Raw genomic sequence first — 17,265 nt, forward strand, 5'->3', positions numbered from 1 at the left:
TTGGGCAAATCCCAGGTCAAAAATTTTATTTGGCGACGGCTCGGGGGGATGTACTTGCAAAATTTAAGTTCGTGTTTACGGATAAATTCGCCCGCAAGTACATGATTTGGCAGGAGATATGCAGTTATGGACAGAAAACCAAAGTCTTTCTCACTGACAAGACAATGACATCAGAAGTCTACAAAAAAGAGTGCCTACAGAAACGGATTCTGCCGTTTATTCGTGCCCACGACCGTCCAGTAATGTTTTGGCCGGACCTCGCAAGCTGCCATTACAGCAAAACGGTTATGAAATGGTACGCAACGAACGGGGTCAGCGTAATACCGAAGGACCTCAACCCCCCAAACTGCCCCCAGTTCCGGCCGATAGAGAAATACTGGGCAATCACGAAGCGGAGGCTTAAGGCAAAGGGAAAACTTGTTAGGAACATGACTCAAATGAAGAACTGGTGGAATCAAATCGCCAAAACGGTGGACGAAATGGTGGCCTAATGTGCCGTATTACGGGAAAAGTACGAGAATTTCTTCGAAACAGCAATGAATAATTTTTTTTTATGAAAGAGTAAAGAAAATGCTACATTTGTATGAAAAACAAATTATGAATTCATTAATAAATGACTGAACTACACGCAATTGTTTGTGTTTTGTTGCAGACTTTAAAACCAATGCCGAAAATATTCACGTTCACGACTTTCGAATACGACGAATTTCAGTCCACCTTTTATTGATAATCTACTGCCTAAGCAAGAGTCGATAACTATTAGCGAATTTACTTTTACGTATCCAATATGTATTCTATGTGATGAAATAAGAGGGTTTTATTTTCGAAATTGCAAAAACATATTAAACGAAATCTGTGTCTGATGAAGATTTTATATTACATTTGTGAACTAAACAGGAAATCTATCAAATGCTTAAGTAAGTGTCACGACTACATGTTTTAGGTAATCGAACAACATGAAGTAGAAATTTTCATTCAAACTTTTATAATCTTAAACTGCACTTGGTCCTTCTGATCTGATAGAGAATAATATACCTACCAAGCTCTAAGATCGCCACCAGACGTCGACGATGTACATTTGTCATTGAATGTCATTGAATATAAACAAATCAGACTATATAACGCTCACCAACAAACCGCCTCATTCGTGAACCCGAAAACGTTTTTGACGTAGAACTACGTCTTTCATTAAGGGTGCCATATCAGAAAACAGTTCACGTTTTTATGAAATAAAGTTACGTGAATAACTATTTTTGCCGCGAACGGATTTTATTTACATACGATTTACATACCAAACGAATTGGAAATTCCCTAAAATTTGTTTGATATGCTATACATTACAATCACATGGTGTGTAAATAGTAAAAATTCATGAAAACTATAAGCGTTTCCATTTTCTCATACATTTGTTCTGTCCATGTGTGTGCTTTCCCGAACAGAGCTGTCAATAACGAGCAACTTATGGACGAGCAACGAAGGGGGAATTGTAAGACTTAAAGTCTCCGTGATCAAAGAAAAAGATGAAGAACGAAGGGGAATATTTGCCTAGAGTATAAACAGTACATCTCGCTGAGGCAAACTATCATTCTTCGTGAGGACACCGACTGAACAACATCGTTGCTGGCCGAGCTGGACGGTGAGGAGCGGAGGAGTAATACGAGGAAAAAGTAAAGTTTTCCAAGGGCCTTTTCGAAGGTTAGAGACGAATGAACTAAAGAAGATTAAAGTCTCACATGTCTTAGTTTCGAATTGAGCTGTGGACGCGACCAAATTACTGACTCGCTGATGTCTCTAGCATTGCAATAATTGCATCAAACTGACGTCATTGCATTATGGTTCTGAGCTATATAATTGTCAAAAACAATTGTGTGGGGAATCATCAAGCTAGGCTATCGTCAGCTCACCAAGGAAATAAATGTTCTGGAATTTTGTCTGTGATTTGGTTTCGCATGACAGTAGTAAAACGCTCTCCACAAAGGATGACAGCTAAGCTGATCTAGACCGGCAATATTAACAAAAAGGGCTGTTGAAAAGAGCGCAAAACGGAGATAAGTTTGTGCATATTTAATTGCTTCAAGCCATCGATGTATGGATATTTTTGTGTAGATACGTGCGTGCGTTTTAACGTATTGCGCTTTTGCGGTTGAACATGTCGATTCGAACGTGTCGACAAGTTGGGGAGATATTTGCGCTAGGGTATTAGTAATGAATCTCCGCTGAGGTAAATATTCAGCTTTTTCCAAGCAGTTGACATTGTTTGTTTTCCGTCATCATAAAAGCTTCGTTTGTGCCTTTGACATTGCATCAATGCATTGAACTGACGCTATGGTAAAGTAGGTGTTAAGGTTGTGCACCAAACAATTATTTGGGAATACCAAGTTATTCAATAAGTTTTAATAAGTTACAAATTTATTTGGGTTCGCGTGCCAGTTGCAAAACTCCCTTCAACTAGGATTGCATTTACGCTAATCTTGATCATAATGAAGCATTGCTACTCTTTTCGAGGTTGTTGAGATTAACAGCAAGAATTTATTTCGTTTATTTAGTCACCAAGAAAGTAAATGTCGTTTTGGAATTTTGTATGTGATTTGGTTTCGCTTGCCAGTAGCAAAACTTTCTCCACTAAGGATGATAACTACGTTTATCTCGAGCATGTTTTATTCTGCGAGGACAAGAATGAATCATCAAACAATAATCGTCAAATGATTCTACAAGACAAAAAAAAATTTCAGGGCGACCAAACTGGTAGAATGGTTATTTATAAAATTTCGTAGCATTATAAAATAATATTCACAGTTATAAACAAGCGACTTGAATAAAACTACAGCGTAGTTCTACGTCAACAATGCGGTCGTGTCTTGGACCTTGGACCTTGTGTCCTATTTTTTTTTATTACAGAGTCTGTTCGGAACTAACCCAGTTTCGAAAATGAATTCGCTATATGGAACAACACAACCAATGAACACCAGTGGAATGAACATCTTCATTTTCTTCATGATATTCGAAACCTCGAAATTGAATATCGTTGTGTATTAGAGGAAATCAAAGCATAAAAATTCAACGTCAATCAACTGAGAGTGAAATCGATTAATCGAGATCGGTAGGAAGACCATTCATAACATGAAATTTTTGTTTTTAGCGACTTCGGCATTGAACTGTATAGTACAACTCTTTGACTATGTTTTATGGATATACTCCCGATTGGTCGAAAATGACATACACCTCTTGTTGGCAATAGGCCAACGAGACGGTGAGGAAAAAGGACAGTTTCCGGGTAAACAATCTGTTTATTTATAAACACGATTAAAAAATTCCTATAAATACATTTAAAGGGTGTGTCACATCAAATTGCATCACGGAAAAAACGCTGTAGAAATTCGCCCAGTAGACCGATCCTTTTGAAAATTTTAGACAGTAAAATAAAAACTATTAAACAACTTTTAGCATTTTCTTTTTATTCATACTTTGAGCCCAAGCCCGTATGCTCGCACCTTCCTCTTTACCCCGTCCATAAGGTTCTGTACAACGTCAGGTTGTAGTTTTTTTTTGAACAGAAATCCATTTTCTTTTGAAGTCCGCCTCCGATTTGACAACTTTTGGGTTCTTCCGGAGGGCCTGCTTCAAAATCGCCCAATATTTCTCTATTGGGCAAAGCTCCGGCGCGTTGGGTGGGTTCATTTCCTTTGGCACGAAGGTGACCCCGTTGGCTTCGTACCACTCCAACACGTCCTCTGAATAGTGGCAAGAAGCGAGATCCGGCCAGAAGATGGTCGGGCCCTCGTGCTGCTTCAATAGTAGTAGTAAGCGCTTCTGTAGGCACTCCTTAAGGTAAACCTGCCCGTTTACCGTGCCGGTCATCACGAAGGGGGCGCTCCGCTTTCCGCAAGAGCAGATCGCTTGCCACACCATGTACTTTTTGGCAAACTTGGATAGTTTCTGCTTGCGAATCTCCTCCGGAACGCTGAATTTGTCCTCTGCGGAGAAGAACAACAGGCCCGGCAGCTGACGGAAGTCCGCTTTGACGTAGGTTTCGTCATCCAGGCAATGCGGCTTCGTCAGCATTTCGGTGTACAGCTTCCGGGCTCGCGTCTTCCCCACCATGTTTTGCCTTTCGTCGCGGTTAGGAGCCTTCTGAACCTTGTATGTACGCAGGCCCTTCCGCTGCTTGGTCCGCTAGACGAATGAACTTGACAAATTCAGCTTATTGGCGACATCCCGGACCGAACTTCTCGGATCACGTCTAAACTGCTTAACTACGCGCTTGTGATCTTTTTCACTGACGGAGCATCCATTTTTGCCGTTCTTCACCTTCCAGTCGATTTAATTTCAGCTCTCTAATCCACTATATTTTTTTTCTTTTTCAGAATGGCGCCCGAGGAAGAATCGAGAAAACAACAACAACAAAAAATGACAAATTTACGTCCGAGAGCCCGTACGTTGACGTTTCTCGCTGCTCCCGCTGAATGCAAGGTGGTTTATATCTCAAGGTGAGACGCGCCGACCAAGGGGTCGTGACACTTCTAATTACATGGACAATGGGTGGAAATAACGGACGAGTGGGAAACGAAATTAATCTTGTTTTGTCTTCCGATTTGATGATACTGCTTCTAAATGACCAGCAATGGGTGGTGACCCCTACGATATGGGTATTGAGTGGAAGGTCTATAACAGCAAAAGTCAGTCGAATATCGTATTTTGATACCATTTTAAAAAAGTAGATAATGGTTTCCGGTTCATTGAAAACGGACTGAAATTGGAGTTAGTGAAGTGGAGCTAGACAAAAGAAGTGTTAGAAACTAAGATCGTGTTGGGCGAAATGGCGGCAATAAAAGTTCATAGAAAGCGGAAACGGAAATGAAAACAAAAAGGAAACATAAACGAATGCAACGCCAACGTCAGCGGTCAACGCTCAATGCTCATCTCTCAACGCTTAACGCTTAACTCCGCTCTGCGCTTCACGCTGCTCAACGTTCAAGGCCGATCTACGCTCAATGCTCAACGCTCAAAGCTCTATTCCGTTCAACGCTTAACGTCGCTCTACGCTCAACACACATCGCAAAACAGTCAACGCTCAACGAAAACCATAATGTTTCCTTTTCCGGATCCCGGTCTTTTTTTTCTTCTGCATATTGGAATAAAACGCGCTTCCAATAAAAATTCACTGCAAGCGATGAAGATCAACTTGATTCTCGTGGAATTATTACTGTTAATAATGCCTGACTTCAGACTTTTTGAAATTCATGTGTTATGGCAGATATGGTGTTGAATTTCAACAGAAGAGAATTCATCCGACACTGGGAAAAGGCACATTTCTCTATTCATGAATAAATTTTGATAATTGGTGGCACTGCATAGGATTACTCAATTTTTGAGTTTCTAGAGATTTGTGATAGCTAGAAGGTGTGAAACAATTAGACAGATCGAGGCCTTTCATTTTCAATCTTCCTCAATATTCTTGAAACCATCTTGAGGTCCACTTATTTGGCACATCTGATGATACGGGATTTGAGTTGTTGAGCTGTGGTGGCTCCCCAACCATTTTTGTACACCAACTGGGGCAGTATGGCCCAATACGACTGGATTGGCTGTGTCTGGAGTACGTTTGGGGCATTGTCTTCTTTACGTACAAAATGTATGTTATGGGCGGTCAACCAATCCAGAAAGGCTAATGGCACGAAGCTTTTGGGTCAACAGTTCTTTATGTAGTCACATTCGATTTCGAATGCTGGCCAAATTAGCAAACAGGGCACGTTTTAATGAAATAGAAATAGAAAATTCCGCTTTCATTCTACGGACAATGTGGATGGAGAAAAACGCATATTTTGCGTTACGTAAATTATGTACCATGCCTTATCGCTACCATTAAAAGGAATCCAGGAACCCAGTGCATTCAATGAGAAAAGGTAAAGGAACACTGGATCAGCGGCTTTATGACACGCAAGATCGTAAAGAAAGATTGCGGGACGAAGTCGAGGGCATGGAAAAAACTCACATGAATACCAACCGTATCCGGGAGCTACGAGTCGAACGAAAATTTTTCAAACGAAAAAAATCTAGTAATCCTGTTCACCGACGAAATCATGTTTACCGTCGAGCCGCATCAAATTCCAGGTTAGTTCTCTCCCGGTAAAAGTAGTAGCTGACGAGCATGAAAACGTGTTTCACCCACCGACTTCGTCATCCTCAACGAAAGCGCATCAAGAGGATATACAAAAACTAATTACATATTTCCAAAAAATATTTTTTGCGTTATAAAAAAAATAGAATATGTCACGTACCTAAATGTTAAATTTTTTCTTTGATTTATTCTAATATCAGAAAAAAGTATTCTAAGTAAGTCTTCTATGTTTGGATTTTAGAGCAACTTTATGGAAGTTTATCTCTTGTCAGCATCTGTAATTACTTTTTTCACAATTAGGGTGCTGAACACTTCATTCGTCTAAAACTAAGACGCAAGCGGAAACTTTTCGTCTCAATCTAGGTCATACAGAGTCAATTAAATTTGTTTTTCAAATGCATTTTACATGGAAAAAAAATAACCTTTTTTCCCATGCACAAATGTTTGTTTCTCCAAATGTTTGGTTTGTCTGAAGAATGATCATGGTTTGTTCGGTTTTAGAAATCACTATTTTTAAATGAAGAAATTTGAATTTCTAAGTAGATGTTGCATTTCTCATTACTTGAGTTTATTGTCATCATATTGATCCATTTATTATTTAGGCTTTCTGTTCTGTTCTTGTTTTTGAAGGGACTTTAACCCAAAGGTCATTCGTCCCTGCATTTAGGCTTTCTTCAGAATATTGCCTTTTCTTGGGCTTTTGGGCACTCAACAAAGGGAAACTTTATTACTGCTACGCACGAAGGACAACATAAACAAAACAAACAAACTGCGCGCCAAGCGGCTGCCATAGTAAAAATGTGAACAAATCAATATCAATGCATTGAACAAACCATGATCAGAATTGAGGTCCTCGAGATGCATTAATTATATGTTTTAGATGTATAAATCTGATCCAAATGGCGTGCAAGCATGATATTAGTTAGGAAGTAGACCATCATTAATCATCATCATTAAAATATTTACAATATTTGTAGGTTTTATAATCCAGAAAATGTCTAAATACGTACCAAATAATCATCTGGTGGTTGATTGAAAGTTAGTTCAAATGCGGGACCGCGTAGATGCGAATAGGAGGTGTACATTAAAAACCTTTAAAACATGTAAATACGTAAAAATATCATATGAAACTACTGTAAATCATGAAAACACTATTTTATTAATTTGTTTGGAAACATTTGAAACCCTGATTTGACACAGGTGCGCTGAACTAGAGCATTCAAAAAAGTGGACAAACCATGATCATATTTTCGACTGGACAAACCAAAATCATTTACCCTACCTTATTCTACACCTTATTTTTGTGGATCATGATGCACGAACGCCAGTTATAATCATTGTCAATAATCCCAATTTATGTATTGATAATACCTAATTTTGTTGATACCTCGTTGTAATTTTGTCATTTAAAATGGAAAATATTTAATTTTTGTATACACCTAACATCTCTACAAATGGTTCAGTTTTTTTTCTTTTCAGAAGGTCTATAATACCGAGCGACATTGATCAGTAACAACTGTACCTACCTTATATATTTTCGGTGGCTTCTGCTCTCGTGGTCATCGTAATCATCGTCACTATCGTCTTCATCAAAATCGTCATCGTCATCATCGTCGTAGCTTCCAGGATATCCTTCTACGGTCCCGGACTGACTTTCGCCCATTTCTTCTCGTACCGCTTCCTGTATCTTTTTAAATGTTCTGTTGTTGAAGTTAAAACTGTCTTCGGAGCTAGTTTTGTTGGGTTTTCTGTCTTCCTGTATTTCGTTTGATTCAATTCCCGAATACTTTTCTAAACTATCTTCGGAAACTGTTGACGCAACAGCGGTAGGTGACGATATCGCTGTTGTACTAAATGTTATCAAATCTTGTACTTTGTCTACATCTATTCTACCACTAGTGATGAAGCCTGTCGTTGTAGTAATCATTTCAGAGACATTTTGTATTGGGCCAACGACTGGTAACGGTGAACTCGCTACTGGAAGATACGTTGTGTTTCTGCCAGTGTCTTCCAGTGGCTGATCGAAATCACTCTCATACACGTCGGCATCCTTGGTGGGCGGCGGAAGGACTACAATATCGAGAGTCTCTGTGAACTGATTACTTTCGTTTTTACTAGCGCCCTCTCCGGGTTCTATTTCGTTCTCGGATACATCCGTAACCTCGACGTCCTTTTTGAAGTAATACTCGTCCCCGACTTGTTTGATGTCTTCGACCTTGTCCAGATTACTCGGGAGGATCTTGAGCAGGCGGAAGTCCTGTGAACGAATGCGGGCGGAGAAAATTATCAAATTATCATTGGGTATGTAGAGCACAAGGAAATGTTATGTACCGTTCCGAATCATATTTCGGACGCTTAAGGTATATGATGCAGAAAACAGACCTAAACTTTGTGCACAGGTATTATTTGGTAGATATTTTTAATAAATCACTGAGACGAACCAGCCCAGGAGGCTGAAAGTCTCAAAAATAAAGAAAAAAAAAATAATTTAATAAATCAGTTCAATATGATTTTTCAATATGACGGGGTGCACCCGTGGCCGAGTGGTTAGCGTCTCACATTATCATGCCGGGTGTTCGGGTTCGATTCCCGTTCTGGCCGGAGGATTTTTCGTCAAAGAAATTTCCTCCGACTTGCACTGTGGTCACGCGTATTCTAGAGCTTGCCACTCAGATGCATTCAAGGCGTGTTATTTGGCTTAAGAAATCTCAACTAAGTATTAATGAATGACGCTAGTTAATGCATATGTTGAGACGGCAAAAGTTCCACAGGGAACGTTAACGCCATTCAAGAAGAAGACAATATGATTTTAAGCTTTCTACTTTGGTACCTGTTTGATTGAAAACATGAGAAAATGAGCGAATAAAATGCTTTTCAAATGAAGCGAATAAGAATCAAACTTCGGACACTATATCAAATTTCGGACAGATTGAATTCAAATTTCGGACACTTTATTTTGTAATTTTTTGGACGAAAATTACATTACACCTGATTATATTTTATAGTCAACTGCGAAACACATACCAAGCAATCACAGTAAACTGTTAACGATGATGAGAACTGATGAAACACGGGAGAAATTCAAATATTCATGAACGGGTAAATTCTACATGCTCACGCTAAACAAACGTCAAACACATAATGAGTAGTGCTGTTGAATTTTTTCCTACTATGTAATAATTCAAATGTAATTCTTAAATGAAATGATAGTGAAACTAAGGGATTACTCTAAAGAAGCAATTGTGATATTAATTTTATAGCTATATCATCAGCGCATGATGTATTTCAAGATATTAGAACAAAGTGTCCGAACTATGATGTTGTCCGATATGATGTGACGGTAGTTCAAGAGAGCGAACATTAGCTGTTATCGTATCGAAATGCTAAAAAAACGCAAGATAAATTAATGGTTCTATTTCAAAGATACATGGATTCATGTGAATCACCAGTTTTTTTTTCCAAAATATATATTTTATTAAGGCACATGTGGCGTTAGCCTGACGGGGCCGGGAGTTCAATATTTTGACAATTTTTGTCTTTCAACTATGTTAGTAATATGTAACCGATTACTCGCGGTTGGCTCGAGGTTAGTATTACAAAGATTCTCATAATTGGGATGTTGCAGTCTCCAGTACAATGTATGTGTGGCCGACAAGGGATACTTCCTATTGGGGTGTAACTGACCATTGATCAGCGACGCCCCCCTAGTCTGTACCTCATATCAATCGTGGTGCATCTCTCTTGACTCGAGGAATCCAGGGTAGAATGGTCCAACGAAGAACGAAGAAACAGTATGATGGATACAGGAGACCAAGCCAACGCGTTTGCTAGTAGTAAAAAGCTACTGCGATCGCCAATAATGAAACAAGTGGTAACACCAGGTCCTAGTGGCAGTAATGGAGGAATACCCGAGACCCAGCAAAGTCGGGGGATCAATCCCCTGTTCCTGCCAAAGTCCAGCGGTAGTTTAACCCAGGAAGGAGGGTTGACTGGAGAAAGCATTCTGAACACGATCATGATAAGGGTCAAAGAACTAGACACATTCGTGCAGGACAAACCCAACGTGCATAAAGAGATCAAGACCAGGGTGTCGGGTATAAGATCTCTCTTGGGACGAGCTATGAAGGAGCACGATGGACTCGTCGAAAGGACGAAAACTGCCGAGAAAACACTCGCAGAAGCGTTGCAAAAAGCTGCAGCTGGACAGGTGACGCCAAAGATTCCTCGAAACCGTTCGGAAAAAAGAAAAAAAGATTCACCAGCAGAAGAAGAAATGCTCAAAAAACGCAAGGACGACCACGACAACGACGATCAAGGCGATAGTGCTGCCCAGGGCGACAGCGAAGAGCTGGGTGACAGCGACGATCAGAGCGGCACCGATAGCAAAAGAAACGACTGGAGCACGGTCACGAGAAGAAACAAGAAAAAATTAGTGAACGAGCAAAAAGAGAGGGAGAGAAAAGAGAAAACGGTGAAAAAAAAGAAGAAAGAGGATGAAAAGAAACAGGAGCCAAAGGACAAGAAGCCTAATCCTCGGCGGGCGAGAGGCAAAAGTGATGCACTCATCGTCGAAGCCAAGGGCGACGTATCATATGCTGACCTCTTCAAAAAATGCGAGAGGACCCTGGCCTCAAGAAACTGGAGGAGAGCGTGGTGAAGTCTAGGCGCACCCAGAATGGCGAAATGCTGTTCGAGCTGAAGAGAGACCCAGAAATCAGAAGCTCTGCATTTAAGGATCTTGTCGAAAGGGCTCACGGTGACGGAGCGAACGTAAGGGCCTTATCCTCCGAGTCATCGATTGAATGCAGGAACCTCAGTCTGTTCACTACCGAGATGGACCTGCGTCAGAAGTTGGAGGAGGAAAACATCGTGGGCAAAGTTCCGATGAAAATCCGATTAAGAAACGCGTATCGCGGGACGCAGACCGCAACGATTCGTCTCCCAACGGACGCAGCGAACAAGTTGCTGAAGCTAGAGAGTATAAACGTCTGCTGGGCTGTGGGTCGTTTTAGAATCGTTCCGCCTGTTCCAAAGCAACTGGAGCGATGTTTCAAGTGTTTAAACTTCGGCCACCTGGCGAAAGGCTGCTTGGGGCCAGATAGATCCAAACTGTGCAGGAAATGCGGAATAGAGGGACACTTTGCCAGCGACTGCAAGGGAAAGCCAAGGTGTATGCTCTGCGAGGACAGTAATGACCATACGACGGGAGGCTTTAATTGCCCTGTGTACAAACAGGCGAGGACAAGCGAACAGTGATGGAGATAATCCAAATAAATCTCAACCATTGTGACACCGTACAGCAACTGTTGTGGCAGTCAACGACAGAAACAAAATGTGATGTCGCAATTATCGCGGAGCCGTATCGCATTCCCCCCGGTAACGGTAATTGGGTGACGGATAAAGTGGGAATGGCCGCCATCCAGGTCATGGGCCGATATCCCATTCAGGAGGTAGTCTCGAGGGCTCGCGAGGGTTTCGTGATCACAAAGATCAACGGAATTTTCATCTGCAGCTGCTACGCACCTCCCAGATGGACGATGGACCGGTTCCACTATATGCTGGATGTCCTCACCGAGGAGCTCGCCGAACGAAAACCAGTCGTTATAGGAGGGGATTTCAATGCTTGGGCAGTAGATTGGGGAAGCAGATGCACCAACGCGAGAGGGACTTGCTTACTAGAAGCTCTGGCCAAGCTGGATGTTACCCTGTGCAACGAGGGTACCACTAGTACCTTCCGTCGAGATGGCCGAGAGTCCATCATCGACTTGACTTTCTGCAGTCCGTCGTTAATGACAAAAATGAGATGGAGGGTATGCGAAGGATACACCCACAGTGATCATCAAGCCATCCGTTATACCATTGGCCAACGACACTCCGTGGCAGTACGGATAACTAGGACATGCCCACGCAGGTGGAAGACAAAAACCTTTGACAAGGATCTTTTCATCGAAGCACTACGCGTGGAGAGCGGCGTATTGAACATGAACGCGGATGAACTGACGGAAACGCTAGCCATAGTATGCGATATAACAATGCCAAGACAAAGTGAACCCAGGTATGAGCGACCTCCAGCCTACTGGTGGAGTGAGACACTTGGCGTGCTTCGGGCCAACTGCCTCAGCGCCAGAAGACGCTTCCAACGGTCAAGCATAGACACCAGAGAAGAGCGGTGAGTGGAATTTAGAGAGGCTAGATCCACTCTTAAACGGGCGATTAAGCGGAGCAAATCTAATTGCTTCAGGGAGTTATGTCGGCTCAGGGGCCCAACGACACCTTCCGAAATGTGTCCCGAAAAATTAAAAACTATCGTGGAAGGGTTATTTCCGCAGCACAACCCAACGACCTGGCCACCCACGCCATATGGAGAGGATGAGGATAGCATCGAACGCAGAGAGGTGACGAACGACGAGCTAGTTGCAGCTATGAAACGCCTCAAAACGAAGAAAGCGCCTGGCCCAGATGGAATACCCAACGTAGCTTTAAAAGCGGCAGTCCTAGCATTCCCTGATATGTTCAGGACAGCAATGCAGAAGTGTCTAGACGAATGCTACTTTCCGGATCGATGGAAGGTACAAAAGCTAGTACTAATGCCCAAACCAGGAAAGACGCCGGGTGATCCAGCATCGTATAGACCCATATGCCTGTTGGACACTCTGGGGAAACTTTTGGAGAGAATCATCCTCAATAGGCTGACGGAATGCACGGAGGGAGTTCGTGGACTGTCCGATAGTCAATTCGGATTTCGGAAAGGGAGATCCACGGTAGATGCCATTCGCATAGTGGTCGAAAGAGCAAACAGAGCATCCAAACAGAAGCTCAGAGGAAATCGATACTGCGCAGTGATAACGATCGACGTTAAGAACGCGTTCAATAGTGCCAGCTGGAAGGCCATCGCGACTGCGCTCCACACGATGAGAGTTCCTGACTATCTGTGTAGAATACTTAGGAGCTACTTCGAAAACCGTGTGCTGGTGTACGAGACAAACACGGGCCAGGCGTAGATTAAAACTACGGCTGGAGTTCCGCAGGGCTCAATCCTGGGTCCATTGCTCTGGAACAGTATGTACGATGGCGTACTAAAACTGAATCTGCTCAGAGGTGTGGAGATCATTGGCTTCGCGGATGACATTGTTATTCTCGTGACCGGAGAATCCTTGGAACGGGTCGAAATGCTCGCGACCGAGTCGATAGACATGATCGGAAGGTGGATGCAAAGTGTGAAACTGCAGATAGCCCACCACAAGACGGAAATGTTGATTGTCAGCAACCGCAGGGCGGTGCAACGTGCAGAAATCACCATCGGAGAGCACTTGATAACCTCGAAGCGAGATTTAAAATACCTGGGGGTGCAGATCGATGATCGACTGAACTTCAACAGTCACGTCGACTACGCTTGTAAAAAAGCAACGAAGACAATCAATGCACTGACACGAATCATGCCCAACAACTTTGGCCCCGCAGCAGCAAGAGGCACCTTTTGGCTAGTGTCTCCTCATCGACATTACGATACGGGAGTCCAGCCTGGATCGCGGCGTTAGAAACTCAGCGGAACACGAGGAGGCTGAATAGTACATACCCGCTCATGGCTATGCGAGTCGCGAGTGCGTACAGAACCATATCAACAGAAGCGGTCTGCGTCATAGCCAGGTTGGTACCTATCAACATCATCTTGGCGGAAGACAGCGAGTGCTATATGAGGAGGGGAACCAGAGGAATCCGGAAGCTAATGAGGGCAGAGTCGATGGCTAGGTGACAGCAAGAGTGGAGTGCGGCTCAAAACGGCAGATGGACGCACAGGCTCATACCGACACTAATGGGCTGGGTAAACAGGAAACATGGAGAGGTGAATTTTCATCTAACGCAGTTTTTGTCTGGGCATGGCTGCTTCAGGCAGTATCTGCACCGGTTTGGACATGCAAGATCACCTCTTTGTCCGGAGTGTGGAGATGTGGAGGAAACACCGGAACACGTCGTATTTGTATGTCCAAGATTCACCATAAGGCGCGAGGGGTTGCCTACCCTTCATGCTGGGAACATCGTAGAAGAAATGTGTCGTGACGAGGGCACCTGGAACGCAGTGAACAGTGCAATCGTCCACATCATGTCCGAGCTACAGCGGAAGTGGAGGACCGACCAGCGTGCGGATAACGCCTGACTATAAAAGATGAACCACAGTGAGATCTGAAGCACCGGAGTACCCCACGAGAGCGGCCGTGACGGAGTGCGCGTTATGTTGGAGGGCACTACCTAATCGGCGCTCCGTTGGGAAGAGAAATCCTGCGAGGGTGGCTGTGACGGGGCGCGCGTCAAGTTGGAGGGCGCTTCCTAATCGGTGCACGTCTCGACAGGTAAACGGATGCTGTCGCGAAGAACAAAAAAATGCCTGCCTGTCAACGCCTTATCGTGCCTGGATGGAGGAACACTGCGAACATTTCGAAGGAGCGAGCATCATGGAGGAAGCCATCGACAAACTGGTGCATACCCCACGAGAGTAGCTGTGACGGAGTGCGCGTCATGTTGGAGGGCACTACCTAATCGGCGCTCCGTTGGGAAGAGAAATCCTGCGAGGGTGACTGTGACGGGGCGCGCGTTAAGTTGGAGGGCGCTTCCTAATCGGTGCACGTCTCGACGGGTAAATGGATGCCTGCAAAATGGTCATAAGCGTAGTGGAGAGCAACGAATGGTGAATAAGAATATAGAGAAAAAGGGAAGGATCAACGCTAGTTTGCGTTGAAAACTCGTGAAGTGCATGAGCACAGCCGCCCCCTGAAGTAGTCGCCTAGATGTGGTCCCGGGGGGAATGAGGCTACGAGTAGAGGGCTTGGTTTTTGTGGGTGCGATCCCCACTCGACGTCTGGGTTATCCCTTCCCAGATAAGGCTGGAAGAGCGTTCCTCACCTCTATAAAAAAAAGGGTAGAATGGTCACTGGGCGGTACAATCTTCAGCTCGTGTAGAGTTGCCATGAGCGGTACAACCTTTGGCTCTTGTTGAATGATCAGTGGCCTGCACAACCTTCGACCTGTGTATCTGTAAAGAGTATGTGTATGTATTGCCGCGATTAAGTAAAAGTTTATCGATTGGATAGGAGGGATATGATACAGGGATACAACGGAGGAAACATCATCAAACATTGACATCGGCGTTTCTGAGGAACAGGTATAAATGAAACAGAAGATCAGGATCACGACTACCTTAAAATCACCAGTTGTCTTAACCTTATTACTAAAGGCTTTCTTCCTCTTCTTAGATGAAATGTTGTTCACTGCAGAACAGACATTTGATCGCCAAAACGATAATTAATGGGTCTACAGAAATTCCATGCGATTCTGCTGAGACAATGCGACAGGTCGATGAGGAAAGGTTCCACTGGTGCTCGTTACACTTTTCGACATTTCAATACATAGAAGGGTTGGATTGTCGCTTTTTGTAGCTCAAAAGACTGTGTACTACAGTGGAATCCCTACTTAAGAAAAGTATTGCTAGCAGGAGAAACAGTTTAGTGAAACACATTGAATTTCTTAATCGAGGGACAGCCTTGAACCTCCACTTTATTCGTTCTACATTTCAAGCAAACGTTGTTGGAATCCGTACGTTATTCAACAACGGAAACGAAGGAACGATCTAGGTCATCCTATCCTAAAGCATTGATAAGTTTACCGAAAAAGCTATCATTCTTGTTATCTGCAGCGGAAAGAGTGGTCGTAATGATGGTAGCTAGTGTGCTGGTGACATCCTTAGTAGCCGTGTTGCAATTGTTAGTCTTCTTGTTCAGCGCCTTGATGGAATCGGCTCTCTCTTCCGTCAGCGGCAGTGCGTCCTTTAAGGTCGAAACCTCAGCCTTCAGAACTGTGACATCGTTCAAGAGACGGGTTTGCAGATCGGTTGGGATCTTGCTCTGTACACTGTAGATGTTTGCAACGCTGTTGAGAGTAGTCCGAGCGTTCTCCAATGATGTGTTGGCGTTGTTCAATGCAGTGATGTATGCATCATGTACCGAGTCTTTTTCGGCGATCTCGATGCGTTGTGCTGAATCCTGAATTTTTTCCTTTGTCTTGTTGGCTTCGTTCTGAATGTTTAGAGCAGCATCTTCAAGGATTTTGGCAACCGTGCCGGATAAATCATCGATCGCTGCGATTATTTCAGAAACTTCGGACTTGGAGGCAGCCAATGAAACCTTGAATGAGTTCCAATAGATTAATTAAATCTGAAGTGCTCAGTTATCGGCGCAAAAAGTCTGTGTACTTACCGCCACCAGACCAAAGCAAAATCCAAAAAACAGTACAAACTTCATCTTGTTATTTCTATCGCTTCAGAGGACAACGGAAAACTGTGATCGCTACCGATAAAGATATGGTATTTATTGAAAAATTTCGGAAAAACACCAGTTGTTTTTGGCTCAGAAAAAATTCGAGGCTAAAGCTGTTGTTTATGCAGCTTGTATACAAATTGCAATTTGTGTGATGATTAGTACAATTGACTCCATTCAAAAATCTTTAAAGTAGTCACTAAGGGGTGATTTAGAGAATAATATTAACCATTGTTTTAGATGGTTCTCGGCAATCTAGTTCTGAGTTCACTAGAAGTGACATATTTAGATATAGTGGCGATCTGCAACTATTCTTTTTAGATCTTTGAGTGTACCAGTGCGACTTGGAGAACCTTTCTTTGGCGAAATACCCACTAAACACAACGGAAACCGATCTCGAAATTCTCATTACGATTTGTGTGATGCTGATCTCTCAGCCGTTGGAGCCACAACTTCCTCTATACCAGATTTATTACATTGACCACCTCTATTGATGAAACAAGGTGGGACAAATTCGGAGTGGTGTATTGTAGTTTCGTTCATATCTCAAAGAACAGCCTACGCACCTTCACGATGGTCGTAATGATGTAAGTCATTCGATATCTGTTTTTTTTCTACTAATAGTAATTGCCTTTTTCAGATTTTTTCAGTGAATAGCAAAGGTAAGAGTACATATACAGTGAAACCCCAATTATCCGAGAGCGGTAAATATAAGGGCTTCCCTTAATGTGACAGGCTCACACTATTTTGTTTTGGCAATGGCTTTCACATTATCTGACCACTGGTGTACACGACCTTACCGATGGATAGTTTAATGATTTCTGTATTGATAAAACAAGG

General features: G+C 43.0%; 2 protein-coding genes across 3 annotated transcripts in view; both read right to left on the bottom strand.

Moving 5' to 3' along the window:
- The window catches only part of LOC129779793 (uncharacterized), a 375,110-nt gene that overhangs the window by 51,871 nt on the left and 305,974 nt on the right, over nucleotides 1-17,265 (bottom strand). For both annotated transcript variants that reach the window (XM_055787497.1, XM_055787495.1), the window contains exon 6: nucleotides 7,645-8,375. In XM_055787497.1, the coding sequence (XP_055643472.1) occupies nucleotides 7,645-8,375 (731 nt within the window). The remainder of the gene's footprint in view (nucleotides 1-7,644; nucleotides 8,376-17,265) is intronic.
- On the bottom strand, nucleotides 15,634-16,462 carry LOC129779796 (uncharacterized). The gene is made up of 2 exons (XM_055787500.1): nucleotides 16,366-16,462; nucleotides 15,634-16,293 (listed from the first exon to the last, which is right to left on the bottom strand). The coding sequence occupies exons 1-2, from the start codon at nucleotides 16,408-16,410 to the stop codon at nucleotides 15,751-15,753; spliced, it is 588 nt and encodes a 195-aa protein (XP_055643475.1). The 5' UTR covers nucleotides 16,411-16,462; the 3' UTR covers nucleotides 15,634-15,750.

The sequence above is a fragment of the Toxorhynchites rutilus genome, chromosome 3 (genome assembly GCF_029784135.1).
Source record: "Toxorhynchites rutilus septentrionalis strain SRP chromosome 3, ASM2978413v1, whole genome shotgun sequence".
Taxonomy (NCBI): Eukaryota; Metazoa; Arthropoda; class Insecta; order Diptera; family Culicidae; genus Toxorhynchites; species Toxorhynchites rutilus.